The following is a 25,057-nucleotide window of genomic DNA, read 5'->3' as shown; positions in this document are numbered from 1 at the left end:
TCTGAATGTATATTTTATTATCCCAACAAACTGTTTGTTGCTTCTCTTGTTTTTTGTTTGTCTGTGTGCACTACCTGTGTTTACGTGTTGGCGTGACCGCCGTCGTCACCAATTTTTAGGATGGGAAAAAAATTGTATAATGTAAACTTAGTAATTGTAGAAACATTGACAGTTTTAAAGGCCTACTAAAACCCACTACTACCCACCACACAGTCTGATAGTTTATATATCAATGATGAAATATTAACATTGCAACACATGCCAATACGGCCCTTTTAGTTTACTAAATTGCTATTTTAAATTTCCCGGAAGTTTCGTCTTGAAAACGTTGTGTAATGATGACGCGTGCGCAAGACGTCATGGGTTTTTAGGAAGTATGAGCGCTGCGCACACACACAGCTAAATGTTGTCTGCTTTAACGACATAATTATACAGTATTTTGGACATCTGTTTTGCTGAATCTTTTGCAATTTGTTCAATTAATATTGGAGAAGTCACAGTAGCAAGATGGAGTTGGGAAGCTTTAGCCTTTAGCCACAGAAACACACAGTGATTCCTTGTTTAAAATTCCCGGAGGTGAAACTTTACAATGGATCAGAGCACGGTCAATCGAACATGAATCCCGACCGAATGTCAACCAGCAGGTTTCGGTGAGAAAATTGTGGTTAAAAAGTCAGTTCTTACCGGAGAAAAGCTGAGCTTGTGCCGTCCATAGCTGCCGTCGACTCCCCTGAGACACTGCACATCAAGACACCCGTAGACGTACATCTCCGACTATCAGGTACTATTTAACTCACTAAAACACTAGCAACACAATAGAAAGATAAGGGATTTCCCAGAATTATCCTCCTAAATGTATCTAAAAACATCAAAATCCGTCCCAATGCAATCGCGTGGTTTTTTTTTACTTTTTTTTGTTTTTTTCTAGTCCGACGCTATCTTCAAACACAAATCTTTCATCCTCGCTCAAATTAATGGGGAAATTGTCATTTTCTCGGTCCGATAGCACTTTTTGTTGGAGGCTCCCATTAAAAACAATGTGAATATGTGAGGAGCCATCAAACATGTGACATCATCGTCTGCGACTTCTGGTAGAGGCAGGGCTTTTCTCTTAGCACCGAAAGTTGCAAACTTTATCATGGATGTTGTCTACTAAATCCTTTCAGCAAAATTATGGCAATATCGCGAAATGATCAAGTATGACACATAGAATGGACCTGCTATCCCCGTTTAAATAAGAAAATCTCATTTCATTAGGCCTTTAACACAATTACGGTCTTTTAAACCGCTAATGAAGGAATTGCGTGGGAATGCTCCAATGCTGAAGTTGAACTGAAATGCTGACAGAACGTAGTATGACTGTAATAATAGTTTGAATGTTGGAGAGTTTGAATTTCCTGTAAAACCGGAATTTGGTTTGGAACTTGGGGAAAGTGTTAGTTTGAATTTCCAAGATTAGTGTAATGTGTTGATGCTGGAATGGTTTGAATAGGTTGACAAATGTGGGAATTGTGCAACTTGGAAAAATGTCCCATTCATTTCAATGGGAAGTTCCTGAAAATTTGGAAAAGCAATTTTTTTTAAAAATGCTTAGGAGCATGAATGTCCTGAATGAGTTGAATTGGTTGGTGTTTAAATCGGTTAAGAAATGTTGAAGTAGTATTTTTTTTTTTTTGGGGGGGGGGGGGGGGGGGTGGGGGGGGGGGGGTGGGGATGGTGTTACGGAATTTCGGGAAAACCGGGATTTTTTCAAGTTTTTAAACCAACTTGTTTTTTTGTCCTGACTAAGAGGAATGTTTTGACATTGGAACAGTTGAAAAATGTGAAAGGAGTCATTGTACTAAATAGGTTGGAAATACGGTTGGAAAAAAAACAGGAATTCCTGGAAATGTGTTGAACATGTAAAAATAGTTGTTTGAAATCACAGGATGAGTGGATGGTGGAATGGTCTGAATCTGTTAAAAAATGTGGGAATTGTGGAAGTTTGCAAAATGGATAATTCATTCTGAATGGGGAAAATGTCCCTAAAAACTGAATTATTGGAAATCCGTGAATTTTGTCATAATTGTTGAAGAATATTACACGATGCCTGAACAGGCTCAATATTTTGAAATTGGAACATTTTGAATCAGATAAAAAAATGTGGGAGTTGTGGAACTTTGAAAAATGTCCCATTCTTTTCAATGGGAATTTCATGGAAATTTGGGAATTCCAGGAATAGATGGAATTTTTTGATGTTGCTAAAAAAAAAAAAATGTTCTGAATAAGTTGGTGTTGGCATTTTTCAAATCGGTTGAGAAATGTTAATTGAGAAATGATATTAAGGAATTCCTGGAATTTTGAAAAAATTTTTGAATTTTTCCAGTTAAAAAAACTATTTTATTTTTTTTTGTCCTGATTAACAGGAATGTTTTGACGGTGGAACGGTTGAAGTGGGTTAACTAATGTGGAAGGAGTAGTTGACAAAAAAAGTTTTAAAAAACGAGAATTCTGGGAATTCCTGGAATTTTTATTTTAACTTGGAAAAATGATCGGTTGAATGTCCAGGATGAGTGGGATATGCTGAAAGTTGAATGGTTTGAATCGGTTGAAGAATGTGGAAATGGTAGATGTTTGAAAAATGGCCAATTCATTTTTAAATGGGAAAAATGTCCTGGAAAAGTTGGAATTCTGGGAAATGATGACTAATCAATAGTGTAGAGGAACAATTAGGTCACTGAAAGACATTACAAAATTAGGAAGTGGAGAAAAAATGAGAGCAGGAAGCGGAGAAAATAAAGATTTAAAGCACGATATTCCTGAAGTAGTAATGCTGTTGGGATGGATGATGTCACTTCCTGTTGCTGAGGCGCGTCTTCCTCCACATCGTCTCTTTCGTGTTTGGTGGTGAGACTGCCGCCCTGGCACTTCTGCATAAAGCGGGTCAAAAGTGCGGCCGACTCCAGGGTTTGATACCCGGCGGTGTCGGAGGAGATAGCGATGGCGTGCGGCGGATAAAGAGCAGTGTGGGTGCTGGTGTCTCGGGAGCCGCCTTGACGGCCTGCTGATGTTTGGTTCCGCCCGCTCGCTGCTCGTCAGACGAGATCTCTTTCATCTCCAAAGCCCAAACACAGTTTGCTTAACCTCTCCGGAATGTAGCAGTTTGATGCCACTTTTGTAGTTTGAGACCAAAATATTCAAATATTTGTGCACGCTGCACCTGTGTCCATGAATCTTCCTGACACATCTGATCCTCATTAGCGTATCTAAACCTCGCCAGTAGCTTCAACCCATTTGGTTTCTTGGAGATTTAGAGGAGAACTGCACTTTTTTGGAATGTTGTCTATCATTTTCAATCCTTATGTGACACAAGAACATGTGTTTTTCCTCTTTTTGTCCATTCTAAATAGGAAAAAAATGCTAGCAAGAGTCAGCTAACAATGGAGGCAATTGAATTTGCTCTAATCCGCCTATCAAGCGCTCTAAAAATCCAAAATCAGTGTTTTATATACACGCTGTAAGTATGTATGTACAAACCCCGTTTCCATATGAATTGGGAAATTGTGTTAGATGTAAATATAAACAGAATACAATTATTTGCATATCCTTTTCAACCCATATTCAGTTGAATATGCTACAAAGACAACATATTTGATGTTCAAACTGATAAACCCTTTTTTTTGCAAATATTCATGAACTTTAGAATTTTATGCCAGAAACACGTGACAAAGAAGTTGGGAAAGGTGGCAATAAATACTGATAAAGTTGAGGAAATCTCAACAAACACTTATTTGGAACATCCCACAGGTGTGCAGGCTAATTGGGAACAGGTGGGTGCCATGCGTAAGTATAAAAGCAGCTTCCGTGAAATGCTCAATCATTCACAAACAAGGATTGGGAAACGGTCACCACTTTGTAAGCAAATTGTCAAACAGTTTAAGAACAACATTTCTCAACGGGCTATTGCAAGAAATTTAGGAATTTCACCATCTACAGTACGTAATACCATCAAAAGGTTCAGAGAATCTGGAGAAATCTCTGCCCGTAAGCGATGATATAACGGACCTTCGTTTCCTCAGGCGGTACTGCATCAAAAAGCGACATCTGTGTGTAAAGGATATCACCACATGGGCTCAGGAACACTTCAGAAAACCACTGTCAGTAACTACAGTTTGTCGCTACATCTGTAAGTGCAAGTTAAAACTACTATGCAAAGCCAAAGCCATGTATTGACGACGCTGCCGGCTTCGCTGGGCCCGAGCTCAGCTAAGATGGACTGATGCAAAGTGGAAAAGTGTTTTGTAGTCTGACGAGTCCACATTTCAAATTGTTTTTTGGAAACAGTGAACGTCGTGTCCTCCGGACCAAAGAGGAAAAGCACCATCAGGACTGTTCTAGATGCAAAGTTGAAAAGCCAGCATCTGTGATGGTATGGGGGTGTATTAGTGCCCAAGGCATGGGTAACTTACACATCTGTGAAGGCACCATTAATGCTGAAAGGTACATACAGGTTTTGGAACAACATATGTTGTCATCCAAGCAACGTTATCATGGACGCCCCTGCTTATTTCAGCCAGACAATGCCAAGACACTTGTTACAACAGCGTGGCTTTGTAGTAAAAGAGTGCGGGTACTTTCCTGCAGTCCGGACCTGTCTCCCATTGAAAATGTGTGGCGCATTATGAAGCCTAAAATACCACAATGGAGACCTTGAACTGTTGAACAACTTAAGCTGTACATAAAACAAGAACGGGAAAGAATTCAACCTGAAAAGCTTCAAAAATGTGTCTCCTCAGTTGCCAAAGGTTTATTGAGTGTTGTTAAAAGAAAAGGTGATGTAACACAGTGGTGAACATGCCCTTTCCCCAAATACTTTGGCACGTGTTGCAGCCATGAAATTCTAAGTAAATTATTATTTGCAAAAAAAAAAAAAAGTTTATGAGTTTGATCATCAAATATATTGTCTTTGTAGCATATTCAACTGTGACGGCCGGCTCGGGTGGGGTGGCCTGGTGTGGGCCGCGCCGTGCTCCCCGGGGGTGGGGGTGGGGTCGGGGGGGCCCGGGTGCTGGTGGGGCGGGGGCGGTCTTCCCGTCCGGCTGCGGGGGTTCTCTGGGTTCCCCCGGGCGGGGCGTCCCGTCTTTCTGCCCGTGTGGGGGGATCTGTCTCGCTGGCTTGGGGTCTGGCCGTCCGCTGCTTCTCTCGTGCCCTGTCCTCTGCCGGGTGCGTCTGTCTGCGGCCTGCTGCCGGCTCTTCCGGGCGGCGCGATGGGCCGGGCTCTGGGGGTCCCGCCGCCGGCCGGCCTGGCTGCGTGGAGCGGGTGGTCCCTGGTTCCCTGGGCGCCACACCTGCTGTTTGGGTTGGGCTCTCTGGGCGGCTGGGTCCGCACTCTGGCTCCCACGCACACTAGGGGTCAAATATATTGTACATACAAACACACATATACTAACACAACACACACCGTTATTCATACATACAAACGTCCATACATTGGTACCTACGATCCCACATACATACACAAATACATTACATACCTACATACTCCAAGTCCGTCCATCCACGAGCACATTCACGGTACGAACATACATATACTGTACGTATACATTCACTTTACAAACAAACATAAATATACTGTACATATACATTCACTGTACAAACATTCATATACACATTCTGTTCATATACAAGTACATATACATACATACACTCATGAACATAATCATGTTTCATCAAACATATATCAATGCTGTTGCCCTAGGGTAAACTGGATAGCACAAGGCATATTGACAGAGCTTAAACCATTGTTACTATAACAATCCACAAGATTAATATAGGTTGCCTCTCTCTCTTCCCTTTCATCTTTCGGTATTCCTTCTTCTTTTTTTTTTATTATCTTTCTAGCTATCATTATGTATACGTATCGTTGCATTTGAACAACTTTATTGTTGATAATAGAGGTAATCTATTGGTTTTGTTCATGATCAATAGCGCTTTTTCTATTGGTATTTGCATTGCTCCAGTTTTAGTGTAAAAATGCTCATTGTCATTACCCCCAAAAAATATTGAAAAATTTATATTTTATTGAGAATAATTTGAGTATTCAATAAGTCAATAATTCATACATTTTTATGTATTATTATTTTTAATAATGACTGTTTTTTTTTTATTTATTGTTATATTTATTTGTTCGTTCAGGCTTTTTATGGACTGCACACAAAATTACAAAAAAACAAAAATTCTTCTTCCTACTCCTTTTGGACAAATTGGTGTCATAAATTGACACAATACACACAAAATATGACGTGTTTTCCTCCAAAAAATGTTTAAAAAAGATTTTTTTGAAGTCAATAATTCATAACATTGATTTTGCTTCATTATTATGTTTTGTGCAATGACAATTTTTTTTTATTTTGTTTGTTTGTTTAAGCCTTTTTTGTCCAAGAAAATAGTTTTTTTTGAGCAATGACAGTTTGAAAAAAGGCAGCTTTGTGTTATTAGAGTCAACATTGCTCCGCTTTCTCGTCACATGCTCTTTTCTTCCACTTGTTTATGTTTTGTTTGGTTTTATAGTATTTTTAGAAGGGGCCGCAGGCCACAAAAACACTTTGGAGACCTCTGTGCTGCGAGGTAGGAGGAAAGGAGCGCTTGGTTTGCTCACCCTGACCACAGCATGGGTAATATTGCCTCATTGGAGCACTTTTTTTTAAAGGGGAACATTATCACAATCTCAGAAGGGTTGAAACCAATAAAAATCAGTTCCCAGTGGCTTATTTAATTTTTCAAAGTTTTTTTCAAAACTTTACCCGTTCCGGAATATCCCTAAAAAAAGCTTTAAAGTGCTTGATTTTCGCTATCTACTACGTCTACCTGTGACGTCATCCGGTGATTCCAATACAAACAACATGGCGGTTACCACAGCAAGAAATAGCGACATTAGCTCGGATTCAGACTCTGATTTCAGCGGCTTAAGCGATTCAACAGATCACGCATGTATTGAAACGGATGGTTGGAGTGTGGAGGCAGATAGCGAAAACGAAATTAAAGAAGAAACTGAAGCTATTGAGCGAATAGCTATTGACGCTATTTGGCCAGTCTGCCTTAGCATCGCCGGTAAAATGTGTGGACCAAACGATCAGGACTTTCCCATCGACATTAGAGCAACTTAAATCCGTCGATTGGTAAGTGTTTGTTTGGCATTAAATTTGGGTGGAAGGAAACACTGGATGTAAATATAGTTTCAAACGTACATACAGCTAGCCTAAATAGCATGTTAGCATCGATTAGCTGGCAGTCATGCCGCGACCAAATATGTCTGATTAGCACATAAGTCAATAACATCAACAAAATTCACCTTTGTGATTTCGTTGACTTTATCGTCGGAAATGCATCTGCTTTGAGTGTCGCAGGATATCCAGAAGTTCTTGCCATCTCTGTGCCATCTCTGTCGTAGCATCGCCGGTAAAAACCAAACGAGGGACTTTCGCATCTCTTGACTCTGGAGCAACTTAAATCCGTCGATTGGTAAGTGTTTGTTTGGCATTAAATGTGGGTGGAGGGAAAGGCTGTATGCAAATATAGCTACAAATGAGCCATAATGCTGCAATATGTACATACAACTAGCCTAAATAGCATGTTAGCATCGATTAGCTCGGCATGCTAATCGATGCACATTCTACATAAATCAACTTGAATCCATCCCTGATCGTGTTGTTAGATCCTCCGACAACACACCGACGAGGCATGATGTCTCCAAGGTACCGGAAACAGTCGAAAAAACGGAAAATAACAAAGCTGATTTGACTTGCTGCCTGTAATGTGGTGGAGAAAAATGGCGTTGACTACTTGGTGACGTCACGTTCTGACGTCATCGCTCCGAGAGCGATAAACAGAAAGGCGTTTCATTCGCCAAAATTCACCTATTTAGAGTTCGGAAATCGGTTAAAGAAATATATGGTCTTTTTTTCTGCAACATCAAGGTATATATTGACGCTTACATAGGTCTGGTGATAATGTTCCCCTTTAATGATTAGGTTTTTTTTAATGTAATCGGATTGTCGCTATTGATTGATTGAAATTGACTCCATTAATTCTGGTAATGCTCTGAGTTGTTGTTTATATTAGCATCAGACATTTAGTACAAATAGATAGCATGTATGATTATATTTTATAACACAAAGCAGATGTTTTGTTCAGCTGGATTAACACATATTGATAGTAGAAAAGGTCTCAAAGAACCCCGCCTTTCTTGATCTGGACAACATAGCTGCGATCCTCTATTGACGAGTGGAAGGTGAGCATTGTCACAGTTCTTTGCTAACAACAACCAGGCTGCAGTGTTTATGATGCGGCGTTAGCACCGGGCGCTGCCGCAGTGACGTGAATATCGACTGTGGAGATAACACCTACTCACTGCACTGCAAACGCACATTATCAGCCTCGCTAAGGTCTATCGCATTAATCAACTGTGGAGCCCGGGGTCATTACACACACACAAAATCACTAACGTGTGTGTGTTTGTGTGTGTGTGTGTGTGTGTGTGTGTGTGTGTGTGTGTGTGTGTGTGCGTGTGTGCGTGTGTGTGTGAACACGTTGTGTTATCCTCCTCAACACAACAACAACACCCTTCGATTACACATGTTCTTGTAGTTCGTACCTTCCTGAGACCTGAGAAAAATTCCTCCCTGTTTAGGACCACCCTTTCTAGATCTATAAAGATGTGTATTTACAACATTAACAACATATACATACAATGCTAATATAAAAAGATAAGCTTTTAGTTTGTTATTTTTTATTTTACACACATTCTTGTAATTCGTAACTTCTTGAGACCTAAGAAAAATGCCTCTCTGTTTAGGACCACCCTTTCTAGATATATATGTGTATTTACAACATTAACAATATATACATACTATGCAAATATAAATAATAAGCTTTTAGTTATTTTTTTACTTTACACACATTCTTGTATTTCTTACCTTCTTGAAGCCTGAGAAAAATACCTCCCTGTTTAGGACCACCCTTTCTAGATATATATGTGTATTTACAACATTAACAATATATACATACTATGCAAATGTAAATGATAAGCTTTTAGTTATTTTTTGATTTTCTTGTTTTACACACATTCTTGTATTTCTTACCTTCTTGAGACCTGAGAAAAATGTCTCCCTGTTTAGGACCACCCTTTATAGATCTATAAAGATGTGTATTTACAACATTAACAACATATACATACTATGCTAATATAGAAAGATAAGCTTTTACTTTGTTATTTTTTATTTTTTATTTTACACACATTCTTGTAGTTTGTACCTTCTTGAGACCTGAGAAAAATGCCTCCCTCTTTAGGACCACCCTTTCCAGATATATATGTGTATTTACAACATTAACAATATATACATACTATGCAAATATAAACGATAAGCTTTTAGTATTTTTTTTATTTTACACACATTCTTGTATTTTTTACCTTCTTGAGACATGAGAAAAATGCCTCCCTGTTTAGGTCAACCTTTTCTAGATCTATAAGGATGTGTATTTACAACATCAACAACATATACATACTATGCTATTATAAAAAGATAAGCTTTTATTTTGTTTTTGTTTGTTTTTATGTTACACACATTCTTGTATTTCCTACCTTCTTGAGACCTACGGGAAAAAAGTCTACCTCTTTTGTAGTTTTGTAAATATTTGTATTTACAACATTGATAATATATACATAGTATGCATATATAAAAAAATGTAAGCTTTTAGTTCATTTTATTTTGTTTTTATTTTTTTGGTCGTAATTGGTTTTTCATCTTCATTATTTACTTCAAGTTATTACAGTATGTCTCTATTTACGTATTTGTTTTGTTTTTGTAAATAATTTTGGCCAAAGGGGGTGCATTTCTATTTCTTACACACACACTTGTTATTACATATGTTGGCCAGAGGGGGAGCACTTAAAATGTTTATACGCACCTGTTATTTCATATGTTGACCAGAGGGGCAGCATTGTTAAAAGTGACACAGTCAATTTAAAAAATCCCTCCTTTTTGGGACCACCCCCATTTTGATAGATTTCACCACTAGGGGTGCAAATGAGACATTCTCTATTAGATCCAATGTTATTTGGACCATGATTTATGTCATTACTTGCGCATACCTCCTCATATGGAAAATACTTTTCCTTCTTGCTGTCTCAAGAAGGGTAGAAATACAAGAACACACATACACACACACAAAATCATGTGTGTGTGTGAACATATTGTGTTATCTTCCTCAACACAACAACACTATTTGATAACACACATTCTTGTATTTCTTACCTTCTTGAGACCTGAGAAAAATGCCTAACTCTTTAGGACCCTCCTTTTTAGATATACAAAGATTTGTATTTACAACATTAACAATATATACATACTATGCAAATATAAAAGATAAGCTTTTAGTTAATTATATATATTTTTTAATTTTAATTTACACACATTCTTGTATTTCTTACCTTCTTGAGAATCTCCGAAAAAAAAGCCTACCTCTTTAGGACCACCCTTTCTAGATATAGAAATATGTTTATTTACAAAATTAATAATATATACAAACTATTCAAAAATAAAAATGTTAAGCTTTTAGCTAAGTATTATTTTTTAAATTTTCTACACATTCTTGTATATCTCACCTTCTTTGGACCTGAGAAAAATGCCTACCTCTTTAGGACCACCCTTTCTAGATATATAAAGGTTTGTATTTATAATATTAATAATAATATATATATATATATATATATATAAATACAAAAATTAACTAAAAGCTCATGTTTTTTTATATTTGCATAGTATATATATATATATATATATATATATTTGCATAGTATATATATATATATATATATATATACTATGCAAATATAAAAAAACATGAGCTTTTAGTTAATTTTTGTAGTTTGTAGTTTATAATAGTTTTTTAATCATCATTATTTACTTCAAGTTATTACAGTATGTCTCTATATACGTATTTATTTATTTATTGTTAATTAGTTTGGGCCAAACAGAGCGGATTTCAATTTCTTACACACACTTGTTATTTCATATGATGGCCAGAGAAGGAACACTTTTAAAAGCGACACACAGTCAATTTGAAAAATCCCTCCTTTTTGGGACCCCCCTTATTTTAATAGATTTCCCCACCAAGGGTGCACATGAGACATTCTCTATTAGATGGAAAGGTTTTCTGTATTGGGATCATGATTCATGTCTTAACTTGTTCACAAATCCTAATTTGGAAGGTACTTTTTCTTCTTGGTGTCTCACGAAGGATAGAAATACAAGAACACACACACACTCACTAATGTGCGTGTTTGCGTGTGTGCACGCGTGCGTGCGTGTGTGTGTGTGTGTGAACACGTGTTATCCTCCTCATCATGACAACTGCACCCTTTGGTTACACACCTTCTTGCATTTCTTACCTTCTTAAGACCTGAGAAAAAAGCCTACCTCTTAAGGACCACCCTTTCTAGATATATACTGTAAAGATTTGTATTTACAACATTATTAATATATACATGCAGTGATTTCTCCAGATTCTCTGAACCTTTAGTTGGTGAAATCCCTAAATTCCCTGCATTAGCTCGTTGAGAAATGTTGTTCTTAAACTATTTGCTCAGGCATTTGTTGCCCCATCCTTGTTTGTCAATGACTGAGCATTTCATGGAAGCTGCTTTTATACCCAATCATGGCACCCACCTGTTCCCAATTAGCCTGTTCATCTGTGGGATATAAGTGTTTGATGAGCATTCCTCAACTTTCTCTCTCTTTTTTGCCACTTGTGCCAAATCAAATGCATATATATATATATATATATATATATATATATATATATATATATATATATATATATATATATATATATATATATATATATATATATATATATATGTATATATATATATATATATATATATGTGCATATATCTATATACAAATATATGCATACATACATACATACATATGTATATATATATATATATACATACATATGTATATATATACATATGTATATATATAAACATATGTGTATATATATATATATATATACATATGTATATATACATATATATATAATGTGAATATGATGTGTGTGTATATTTGATGTGTGTATATGATGCGTGTGTTTGTGAATGATGTGGGTATATAATGTGTGTATATATGATGTGTGTATATAATGTGTGTGTGTGTATGATGTGTATGTATGATATGTGTGTATATGATGTGGGTATATGATGTGTGTATATATGATGTGTGTAAATATGATCCGTGTATATGATGTGTGTAAATATGATGTGTGTATATGATGCGTGTGTGTGTCTGTATGATGTGCGTATATGATGCGTGTGTGTATATAACGGTGAACCTGATGTGTGAAAATGATGTGTGTGTATATATGAAATGTGTATATATGATGTGTGTACAAATGATGTGTGTATATAATGTGTGTGTATATATGATGTGTGTGTATGATGTGTATATATGATGTGTTTGTATATATGATGTGTGTATAAGATGTGTGTATGATGTGTATATATGATGTGTTTGTATATATGATGTGTGTATATGATGTGTGTGTATGATGTGTATATATGATGTGTTTGTATATATGATGTGTGTATATGAAGTGTATGTATATGATGTGTGTGTATGATGTGTATATATGATGTGTTTGTATATATGATGTGTGTATATGAAGTGTATGTATATGATGTGTGTGTATGATTTGTATATATGATGTGTGTATATGAAGTGTATGTATATGATGTGGGTACATACTGTGTATGATGTGTGTGTATGATGTGTGAAAATATGATGTGTGTATATGTGTGTGCGTGTATATGATGGGTGAATCTGATGTGTGTAAATGATGTGTGTGTATATGATGTGTGTGTATTTTTGATGTGTGTGTATGATGTGTATATATGATATGTTTCTATATATGATCCGTGTATATGATGTGTGTATGATGTGTATATATAATGTGTTTGTATATCTGATGTGTGTATATGAAGTGTGTGTATATGATGTGTGTGTATGATGTGTATATATGATGTGTTTGTATATATGATGTGTGTATATGAAGTGTGTGTATATGATGTGTGTGTATGATGCGTATATATGATGTATTTGTATATATCATGTGTGTATATGATGTGGGTACATGACGTATATATGATCTGTGTATATGATGTGTGTATGTGAAGTGTGTGTATATGTGTGTGTGTATATATATGATGTGTGTTTATGATGCCTGTGTATATGATGTGTTTATATAATGTGTGCATATCATGTGTGTATATATGATGTGTGTATATAATGTGTGTGTACATATGATATGTATATATGATATGTTTGTATATATGATCTGTGTATGTGATGTGTGTGTATGATGTGTATATATAATGTGTTTGTATATGTGATGTGTGTATATGAAGTGTGTGTATATGATGTGTGTGTATGATGTGTATATATGATGTGTTTGTATATATGATGTGTGTGTATATGAAGTGTGTGTATATGATGTGGGTACATGATGTATATATGATCTGTGTATATGATGTGTGTATGTGAAGTGTGTGTATATGTGTGTGTGTATATATATGATGTGTGTTTTTGATGCCTGTGTATATGATATGTTTATATAATGTGTGCATATGATGTGTGTGTGTAAATATGATATGTGTATATGATGTATATATGATGTGTGTATAATGTGTGTGTATAATGGCTTTTGAACTTTGCGTCGATAACAGTCTGGATGGTTCGCTTCCCCTTTTGTCCAGATGACACGATGGCGAATATTTCCAAAAACAATTTGAAATGTGGACTCGTCAGACCATAGAACACTTTTCCCCTTTGCATCGGTCCATCTTAGATGATCTCGATCCCAGAGAAGCCGGTGGCGTTTCTGGATGTTGTTGATAAATGGCTTTCGCTTTGCATAGTAGAGCTTTAACTTGGATTTACAGATGTAGCAACAAACTATTTAGTGACAGTGGTTTTCTGAAGTGTTCCTGAGCCCATGTGGTGATATCCTTTAGAGATTAATGTTGTTTTTTATACAGTGCCGTCTGAGGGATCGAAGTTCACAGTCATTCAATGTTGGTTTCCGGCCATGCTGCTTACGTGGAGTGATTTTCTCCAGATTCTCTGAACCTTTTGATGATATTATGGACCGTGATGTTGAAATCCCTAAATTTCTTGCAATTGCAGTTTGAGAAACGTTGTTCTTAAACTGTTTGACTATTTGCTCACGCAGTTGTGAAAGACTGAGCATTTTTTGGGAAGTTGTTTTTATATCCAATCATGGCACCCACCTGTTCCCAATTAGCCTGCACACCTGTGGGATGTTCATAATAAGTGTTTGATGAGCATTCCCCAACTTTATCCGTATTTATTGACACCTTTCCCAACTTCTTTGTCACATGTTCCTGGCATCAAATTCTAAAGTTAATGATTATTTTCAAAAAAAAAAAAAGTTTATCAGTTTGAACATCAAATATGTTGTCTTTGTAGCATATTCAACTGAATATGGGGTGAAAATTATTTGCCAATCATTGTCTTCCATTTATATTTACATCTAACACAATTTCCCAACTCACATGGAAACAGGGTTTGTTTATGTTTCTTTTACTTTTTATTCATAGCTTTATATAGAAGTGTCTGGTTGCATCAGCTCTGCTCTTTTAATGTCTTTGATGTCATTTGTGTTCTTTGATGTTTCCCTCTCAAGGCACATCTAAGAGAGATGTGTGCTATGGCTATGAGTTGTTGTTTTTCTTTGGGTTCAGTCTGGACCAGTGGTTCTTAACCTTGTTGGAGGCACCGAACCCCACCAGTTTCATATGCGCATTCACAGAACCCTTCTTTAGTGAAAAATTAAATGTTTTTTTTTCAAATTCAAGACAAAGTTGTATGTTTTTGGTAACACTTTAGTATAGGGGAACATATTCTAAGAAACAAAGACTTAATTTAGAGTTATTTGGACACTAGGGGAACATATTCTAAGTAGTAGAATATGTTAGTTATTTGGTTAGGGTTAGGGTCAGGGTTAGAGGGTTAGGGTTATAATAAGGCCATGCCTAATAAGGCATTAATTAGTACTTAATGACTAGTTAAGAGCCAATATGTTACTAATTTGCATGTTAATAAGCAACTAATTAATGGTGAATATGTTCCCCATACTAAAGTGTTACCATATTTTTTTTTACTGATGCACAAAATCAACTGTGCATGAACATCACCTTGTTCAAACAACAAAACTAAGACAGTGCATAAACTCAAAACAAAATACACACCTGCAAATCAGTCAGCTGTTGCCGTATCTGTAATATGACCACAGGGAGAAGTTTGCATTTACACAAAGAGTCGGGTGTGTTTTGATCTCCGCCGAACCCCTGAGGTCGACTCACCAAACCCCTAGGGTTCGATTGAACCCTGGTTAAGAACCACTGGTCTAGACCCCCTCTCCAGGGGCCCAGGCTTAGACCATTTTTTTTTTTTTGCCCCCCCCTGCCCCCATCCTCCCCACACACCTCTTCTTTTTTGTAAGGGGCGCCGGAAGTTGGCAGACGCGTCAGCGATCTTGTTGTGTCTCCCTGTAATGTTTGTCTGATCTTAAACGGGATTGTGCTGAAAATCTTAATTTCCTCTCGGGGATTAATAAAGTATCTCTGATCTCTGATCTGATCTGATGAACTGTCATCCTCATTCGTGTTTTTCCTGTACAGGAAACAGTCGTTGATTGTCACAAAAGTGCATTCAAACAATGTAAACCAGTGGTCCCCAACTTTTTTGTATCCGCGGACCGGTCTACTCTTGATAAATTGTCCCGCGGCCCGGGGGGGAATCTTTTTTTTTTTTTTGTCATGAAAAAGGGACGTTTTTGTCATGAAAAAGGGAGGTTTTTGTGGTTTGAGCACTAATTGTAAGTGTATATTGTGTTTTTTACGTAGATTTAATAAAATATATATATATATGTATATATATACTTTTTTTATTATTATTTTTTTAAATAAAAATTTATACAAAAATTCTTCTGCGACCCGATACCGATGTAAACTATTGAAGTTTGTTCCTATTTAATAATATTGTTTTTAGTATTTTCTTCCATCTTAAACCTCTGTTAAAAAACAACCACAAAAACGTGTGAAAAAAAGCAAAAAGTCAAGTTGTTGTTCTGTAGTTTGATATCCTGCGTGTCCTTGTCCGCAGAGGGCTGTCCCGGCCTGTGTAACGGTAACGGCAGGTGCACTCTGGGTAATGGCGGCTGGTCCTGCGTGTGCCAGCTGGGCTGGAGGGGCGGCGGCTGCGACACGTCCATGGAAACGGCCTGTGGCGACGTCAAGGACAACGACGGAGGTAAAGCACCGAGAGCGGGCAGGAAGCCCTCGCTGTAGGCGACAGGTCACGCGTGTGGAGGTAAACTCGCAAGCTGGTTGGCCCCGGGCCTAAAACATCAGTGGAGACCCCCAGGCCTGGCCTGGAAGAAGCCTCCGGCAGTCCTGAAGGACCAGACCTAACTTCCTGTCCTCCCAAGTCACATGTTGCCTTTTTTTATTCAACTTTTTTCTCCAACGACTTGACTGATAGCAGCAGCCAATATCGCCCCATATCAGCCGACATCAGTCGATATCATCCAATCACATGACATGATTGCGTGTGTGTGTGTGTGTGTGTGTGTGTGTGTGTGTGTGTGTGTGTGTGTGTGTGTGTGCGTGCGCGTGCGTGCGTGCATGTGTGTTGCCAGACGGCCTGGTGGACTGCATGGACCCTGACTGCTGCGTCCAGGCCAGCTGTCTCAGCACCGCCCTGTGTGTGGGCTCCCCGGATCCCCTGGACATCATCAAGGAGACGCAGGTGTCTTCGGGCCAGGGCAACCTGGGAACTTTCTACGAGCGCGTTCGATTCCTGGTGGGCAGAGAGAGCACACACGTGGTGCACGGCGCCAACCCCTTCGACGGAAAGTGAGTCTTTTTTGGGGATCTTTTCATTTTGTTCAAACCAAACTCAGCGGTATCAGGTTTTGAAATTATATTTAAAATGTTTAAATATTACACTTTTAAATCAAATTCTCCTGTACTATCAATTCAATTTTTATGGTTTTTTTTAATTCATTTATATATAAATTTACCTAAAATACCATTCCTTTTTATTTTAGTATTAGTACTTCATTTAATATATAATTATAATAATGCATCCATATTTAAAGTATTATTAAAATATTATTCATTTTATGTTAGTATTGACATTTAATTTTACTTTATTTTTACTCGTTCGATTTTTTTAAACATTATTGTTGTAGTATTATATTTAAATTGCATATCTTTTTAAATAGTGTATTCATTGTTTCAATTTTCATTAAAATAGCATTCCTTTTTATTTTAGTATTTAATCTATTATATATTTATAATGTTTTATCCATATTTAAAGTATTATTAAAATATGATTCCTTTTATTTTAGTATTGGCATTTGATTTAAATTAATTTTACTCATTTGCATTTTTATTTTCTTAGAAATTGTATTTTACTCATTTGCATTTTTATATTTTTAGAAATTGTATTTTACTCAGTTGCATTTTTATTTTCTTAGAAATTGTATTGTTTTGGTATTATATTTAAATGTTATACCTTTTTAAATAATGTATTTATTTTACCATTCTTTTTATTTGAGTTTTAGTATTTAATTTAATGAATATTCATAATATTGTATCAATATTTAAAGTATTATTAAAATATTATTCCTTTTATGTTAGTATATATATATTTATAATATTGTATCCATATTTAAAGTATTTAAAAATATTATTGCTTTTATTTTAGTATTGACATTTATTTAAATGTATTTTTTATTTTTATTTTTTATTTTCTTTCAAATAGTCTTCTGGTTTAAATTTTGTATATTTAAAAAAACTATTTGTTAGCATGTTAGCATTTTAATTTTCAAAAAAATATCATAATTTTAATTGTTAGTATTTGACTATTATATATTTTAACAACGTGTAAATATGTCTTTATTAATATTCATTTTTATTTCAGTATTATTTCATTTGAATACTTTTGTAATCATTCATTTATATTTTATTGTTCATTAAAATATCAATCCTATTTATGTTTGTATTAGTATTGAACTATTGATATATTTTTAGTTGTTTGTTTGTATTTACAACTACATAAAAAAATATGTATTCCTATTTGGGTATTAGCATTTAATTTGAATACATTTATAATCATATATTTATTTTATTTTGTCATGAAAATATCATTCATTTTATTCAACTTGTAATATTAATACATTTCAGTAATGTATTCTTATATTTTAATTTCAGATGAAGTGATTATTATTTATTCTGTAGTGTGTGTGATATATGACTTAATATGGGGGGGAGGGTAAATGACATTAGTTAGAAGTTTGGTTGTTATTTAGTTGTGTGACTTATTTGTGTGTTAAAAGTTTGAGGAGCTGACAGAAATATCAGTGTTGTTGTTGAGAAGGAGGCAGCTGGAGGCAGTGATGAGGAGGACAGTGTCAGCTGGCTGGAAGATGATGGACACATGATGATGGCAACACACAAGAGGACACATATACATATATGTGTGTGTGTGTGTGTGTGTGTGTGTGTGCGTGTGTGTGTGTGCTTGTGTGTGTGTGTGTGTGTGTGTGTGTGTGTGTGTGTGTGTGTGTGTGTGTGTGTGTGTGTGTGTGTTTGAGGAAAAAGGGCGGCTATGAATAAGTGAAAAGAGGAGAATGGAGTCCCACCTAAAAATATCAGAGACAATGTATTATTCATGTCTGGTGGTCTACACCCCACCTTCAGTGTGGTTGTGGGGATGGGGAGGGATGTTCTTGATCAGGCTCCTGCCAGCATGACTCTCTTGATGTGACCACTCACCCGTCACCTTTGCATTGATCCACTTAACACTGACTGCTGTGGGAGACATGTCACTCTCTGATCTCTGCCACAGACATGTCACCCAGTACAGCATCAACCTCTGCTGGCCCCACAGGTGGCTCAATGTGTTTTTAAAGATGCTAATCCCTCATCTACATGTTTGTTACATGAACATACTATTATTATTATTACTGTTATTATTATTATTATTATAATTGATATTATTTGTGGAAGTTGCTTCCTAGCAGTTCCACTGTAGACACAGCACAAGAGCCAAGTGTGCAGTTTTTAACAAAGGTTTTAATGTACATAGGTTTTATCAAAAGTCTTTCTCCCCCAGAATGTGATTTTTAAGCCATTTTACTGTTAAAGAGAATAGATGATTAGATTAACACGTACCACCTGTGAAATCTAATCACCTGCCAGCTGTGTCTCACGGTCAGCACTGCCACGTCCCCGTCTGGTGGTGCTCTGTCCTCAGCACCATGGACAGAGGCGGTGACCTTTTCTCCTGCAGGCAGCGCTGGCCACAGCTTCCTCCACATTATTATTATTTTTTTTTTTTAGTAGTAGTAATAGTAGTAGTAAAGTTAAAAAGTTAAAGTACCAATGATTGTCACACACACACTAGGTGTGGTGAAATGTGTCCTCTGCATTTGACCAATCCCCTTGATCACCTCCTGGGAGGTGAGGGAGCAGTGGGCAGCAACGGTGCCGCGCCCGGGAATAATTTTTGGTGATTTAACCCCCAATTTCAACCCTTGATGCTGAGTGCCAAGCAGGGAGGTAATGGGTCCCATTTTTTTTATAGTCTTTGGTATTTTCTGTATTATAAAATTATAATGTATATTATTATTATTATTATTATGTTATACTATAATATATTATACTATAATATATATAATAATATTATACATAATTATAATAATAATAATAATTATATTGTTATTATTATTATTATGTTATTATGTGAGTGTGAATGTTGTCTGTCTATCTGTGTTGGTCCTGCGATGAAGTGGCGACTTGTCCAGGGTGTAGCCTGCCTTCCGTCTGATTGTAGCTGAGACAGGCTACAAAGGGTTGTTTATTAATAATAATAATATTTTATTATATAAATTTCCATGTACAATTTACAATATTGTACATGTAACAAACATGTAGATGAGAGATTAAAAGTGTTAAACACTTTGAGCCATATTGTACTGAGCAGCCAGGACAAACACATCGCAAAAAGTTCTGTTCCAGGTTTCAGGATGATCCAGGTTCAACTGGAGTGTCTAAAACCGTATTGAAGCCAAAGAAGAAGCAGCTAATGAACTTTTTTCTCCATGTTTGTTTTTCTTGTCGCTTTTGAACCATGGTCATGCCGCCTTAGCTTAACTTATCTTAGCCTGATGGATGTCAACATTTACACGGCGAGGATGAGCGTTGTGACGCCGCTCAGGCAGGGAGGAAGATAGTTCCGCTTGCACACTTGGTGTCAGGACAGGAAGTGTGCAAACAAGGACATCAGTAAAAAGAGGCGATAAAATAAAAAAATGTGGGCTTGTTTCCAGTCCAAGGTCTGATGAAGGAGATCCCGCCTCATTAACATAAAGTCAGCGTCCAATGGGAGGCCAGGGTTCAGCAGCCTCAGGTAAGGACACCTGGAGGGCGCCGTGTTAATTGGTTCCGCCGCTTGACTTTGGTTTAAAATACAGATGTTAAAAATAGCAGATTCTGTCAAGGGAGACTTTTTTCTTTTTAATGGCTGACCAGCAACTCGCAGGGAGAAATTGTAACATGTGGATTGGGAAGGGGTCTCATCTAAAGATGACCACCTGGATTGGAACTCATGGATTGGGAAGGGGTCTCATCTAAAAATGACCACCTGGATTATAACTCTTGGATTGGGAGGGGGTCTCATCTAAAGATGACCACCTGGATTATAACTCTTGGATTGGGAGGGGGTCTCATCTAAAGATGACCACCTGGATTGGAACTCATGGATTGGGAGGGGGTCTCATCTAAAGATGACCCCCTGGATTGGAACTCATGGATTGGGAGAGGGTCTTATTTTAAAATGACCACCTAATCTAAAAATGACCACCTGGATTGGAACTCATGGATTTGGAGGGGGTCTCATCTAAAAATGATAACCTGGATTGTAACTCATGAATTGGGAGGGGGTCTCATCTAAAGATGACCACCTAGATTGGAACTCATGAATTGGGAGAGGGTCTTATTTTAAAATGACCACCAGGATTGGAAATCATGGATTGGGAGGGGGTCTCATTTAAAAATGACCAGCAGGATTGGAACTCATGGATTTGGAAGGGGTCTCATCTAAAGATGATAACCTGGATTGTAACTCATGAATTGGGAGGGGGTCTCATATAAAGATGACCACCAGGATTGGAACTCATTGATTGGGGGGGGGGGGGGGGGGGGGGGGGGGTCTAATCTAAAAATGACCACCGGACCACATCACTTTTTCGGAATCCCCTAACGATTCAATGTAACTATTTTTGAAGTTACAAAAATTCCCGATCGCATTAGTATGTTAGCATGCTATCACTAGCGCTTTTTTGCTATTTTTACCGGTCGTACATTTTGATACTTCACGAATGCTAACTGTTAGCATGATAAAGTAAACCAAGCTAAAGGTTTTAATGCTGGATTATTGTGTGTGTGCACACTTAAGTATCCAGGTTTCATTTGTGTCTTTAGAATAGAATAGAATACAATAGAATAGAATAGAATAGAATAGAAAGTACTTTATTTATCCCTGTGGGAAATTCAGCACCACAGTTCGCTCACAATAGACAATAATAATAATAAATCATATATAACATATATATATAATATATAATACATGAATAGTATAAATATATTGTACATATATTCTACATTTAAGTGCAGTCAAGGAACATATAATTATACAGTCTGATGGCTGTCGGTATGAAGGACCTCCTGTGTCGTTCCGTGTTGCATTCAGGGAGTCTGAGCCTTCCACTGAACGTGCTCATTCTCTCCGCTAGGTCCGAGTGTACTGGGTGGGAGGTGTTGTCCATAATGGCTAGGAGTTTTGCTAGACTTCTCCTCTCTGACACCACCGCCAGAGAGTCCAGCTCCACTCCCACCACGTTACTGGCCTTCTCTACCAGCTTGTCCAGTCTGTTTGTGTCCCTCACTCTTAGCCCGCTTCCCCAGCAAGCCACGGCGTACAAGAAGGCGCCCGCCACCACCGACTCGTAGAACACCTTCAACATCTTTGTACAGACGTTGAAGGATCCTAGCCTCCTGAGCGGCTCTGTCCTTTCTTGTAGAGGGCCTCAGCGTGTTTTGACCCATTCAGTTTGTTGTCGATGTGTACTCTGAGGTATTTATAATCCTCGACCATGTCCACATCTACACCACTGATGGAAACAGGGGTCGCCGGAGTACTCCTCCTCCTTCCCAGGTCCACAATCAGCTCCTTGGTCTTCGTCACATTAAGCTGGAGGTGGTTCTTTCCACACCGTGTGACAAAGTCCTCCACCAGTGTCCTGTATTCCTCCTCATCACCATCTTTAATGCACCCCACTATCGCAGAGTGTTCAGAAAACTTCTGAAGGTGGCAGGACTCTGACTGATAGTGGAAATCGGTGGTGTAAATGGTGAAGAGGAAGGGGGAGAGGACTGTGCCCTTCAGGGCCCCGGTGTTGCTGACCAGCCTGTCAGACACACAGTCCTGCAGTCGAACCTACTGTGGTCTGTCAGTCATGTAATCTACAACCCAGGACACCAAGGGGGCCTCCACCTGCATCTTCTCCAACTTCAAACCCAGTAGCTCAGGCTTTATAGCATTGAAAGCACTGGAGAAGTAAAAAAACATGACCCTCACACTGCTCGCAGGCTTGTCCAGGGCGGCGTGGGCTCGGTTCAGCAGGTAGATGACTGCGTCCTCCAATCCCAGTCAGGGCTGGTAAGCAAATTGGAGTGGGTCCAGGTGGGGCTTGATTGTAGGGCGGAGTTGTTCCAGGACCAACCTCTCCATGGTCTTCATGATATGGGAGGTTATGGCCACCGGCCTGTAGTCCTTCGACGTGCTGGGGCGCGTGCACTTGGGGATGGGGACCACGCATGAGGTTTTCCACAGTGTGGGGACTTTCTGCAGCCTAAGGCTCATGTTGAAGATGTGCTGGAGCACACCACACAGCTGTGGGCCGCAGGCTTTAAGCACCCTGGGGCTCTCACCGTCAGGAACCGCGGCCTTGCCTGTGTGTAATTTATTTAACTGTGCATTCACCTGTTCTGCAGACAGACACACTGGGGGGGGGGTCTCAGGTGGTTGAGGGAGGCCGGGGTCATCCTTCTGAGGGTAAAGTATTAGGTGGGGGGAGGTTGTCATTGGAGTTGGGGGGCTGTGAGGAGGGGATGGTTCGCTGAAGTTGTCAGGGGGCGGCTGGCATGTTTTTTTGGGGGGGAAGGAGCTTGTCGGAGCCACTGTGTCAAACCTGTTAAAGAACTGGTTTAGCTCATTGGCCCTCTCTTTGTGTCCGTCCACCCCTCGACCCCCCGATGGTTTGAGGCCGGTGATGGTCTGCATACCTCTCCAAACCGCCTCCATATTGTTGTCCTTCAGCTTCCCTTCCAGCTTCCTCATGTAGTTCTCCTTAGCCTCCTTTAGTTTGGTCTTCAGCAGCACCTGAACTCTTTTCACCTCCTCCCTGTTGCCATCATTGAATGCCCTTTTATTCTCATTCAGTATGGCTTTGATGTCTTTGGTCACCCACGGCTTCTTGTTTGGGTAGCAGGTGACCGTCTTTGATGGGACATTTGAGTCAACACAGAAGTTGATATAGTCTGTGAGGCTCCATGAGCATCTGCCAGTCAGTTACCTCAAAACAGCCCTGTAGTGTCTCTTGGACCCCTTCTGACCACCTTCTCACAGTTTTTTTGATCACAGGCAGTCTTTTGACCAGAGGCACATAACAGGGGTTGAGGTAAACAAGGTTGTGGTCTGACCGGCCCAGTTCTGGGAGTGCTATGGAGCTATAGGCATCCTTGATGTTTGCGTACAGCAGATCCAGGATATTATTTCCTCTGGTGTGGCAGCTGACATACTGAGTGAAGTTGGGTAGTGATTTGTCCATAGTAACATGGTTAAAATCCCCCGAGATGAGGATGAGAGCTTTCGGGTGCTGAGTTTGTAGTTTGGCTATGGAGCTGTGGATGACGTCACTGGCAGCTGCAGCGTTAGGAGAGGGGGGGATGTATACCGCCATTATTATAATATGCGGAATCTCCCTGGACAAATAATATGGTCTGAGTCCTACAGCTAACATCTCTTTATTTGGGTCACAGTGGCGCTCTTTTATTGTAATATGACCGGGATAACAATATTTCCTATTAATATACAAAGCAAGCCCCCCTCCTTTCCGCTTGCCGTTAGTTTGGTCCCGGTCAGCGCGCACCATTTTGAAGCCGGTTATAGAGACGTTACTATCCGGAACATCGTCGCGCAGCCACGTCTCGGTAAAACACATTAGGCTTCACTCACCGGCAAGCACCGACAACTCATCCATTTTGTTTGCCAGAGAGCGTATGTTACCCATGACGACGGAAGGAAGATATGGTTAATATCTCCTTCGCTCCCTCCTCGCTTCAGCCCTCTTCTGTCTCGAGCATCTCCCTTTCTCTCGACAGCCACGAGAACCTCCATAAGTCCTTTTTAGCTCCTCCGGGATCTGGTTAGTTAGCGCCGGGTCCGTTAGCTGGATGCTAATAACTGGTGGCGCTAACAACTGTTCCCTGGTGTAGATGAAAGAGCCTCTCCACTGATGTTGCCCGTTTGAGCTCGTCAGTAGCGTCCCCACCGTCAATAGGACCAACAAAACACTTCTACACAGCATGTTTTGATAAAAAGTAAATGTAGAGTAAATGTAAAAGTATACAAAAGTACAAAACGAACAAAGAACAAAGCAGCGGCCGTCTAGACCAGGGGTCACCAACCTTTTTGAAACCAAGAGCTACTTCTTGGGTACTGATTAATGCGAAGGGCTACCAGTTTGATACACACTTAAATAAATTGCCAGAAATAGCCAATTTGCTCAATTTACCTTTAAAAATAAATCTATATATATATATATAAAAAATGGGTATTTCTGTCGGTCATTCCGTTGTATATTTTTT

At 38.5% G+C, this 25,057-nt stretch overlaps 1 protein-coding gene across 9 annotated transcripts in view; it reads left to right on the top strand.

Annotated features, from left to right (window-relative positions):
• The window catches only part of tenm4 (teneurin transmembrane protein 4), a 343,760-nt gene that overhangs the window by 219,419 nt on the left and 99,284 nt on the right, over positions 1-25,057 (top strand). For all 9 annotated transcript variants that reach the window (XM_061877994.1, XM_061877993.1, XM_061877991.1 and 6 more), the window contains 2 exons: positions 16,224-16,370; positions 16,759-16,975. In XM_061877994.1, coding sequence (XP_061733978.1) covers positions 16,224-16,370; positions 16,759-16,975 — 364 coding nt within the window. The remainder of the gene's footprint in view (positions 1-16,223; positions 16,371-16,758; positions 16,976-25,057) is intronic.

Source organism: Nerophis ophidion, linkage group LG18, assembly GCF_033978795.1.
Source record: "Nerophis ophidion isolate RoL-2023_Sa linkage group LG18, RoL_Noph_v1.0, whole genome shotgun sequence".
Classification (NCBI taxonomy): Eukaryota; Metazoa; Chordata; class Actinopteri; order Syngnathiformes; family Syngnathidae; genus Nerophis; species Nerophis ophidion.
This window is presented reverse-complemented; position numbering and strand designations above follow the sequence as displayed.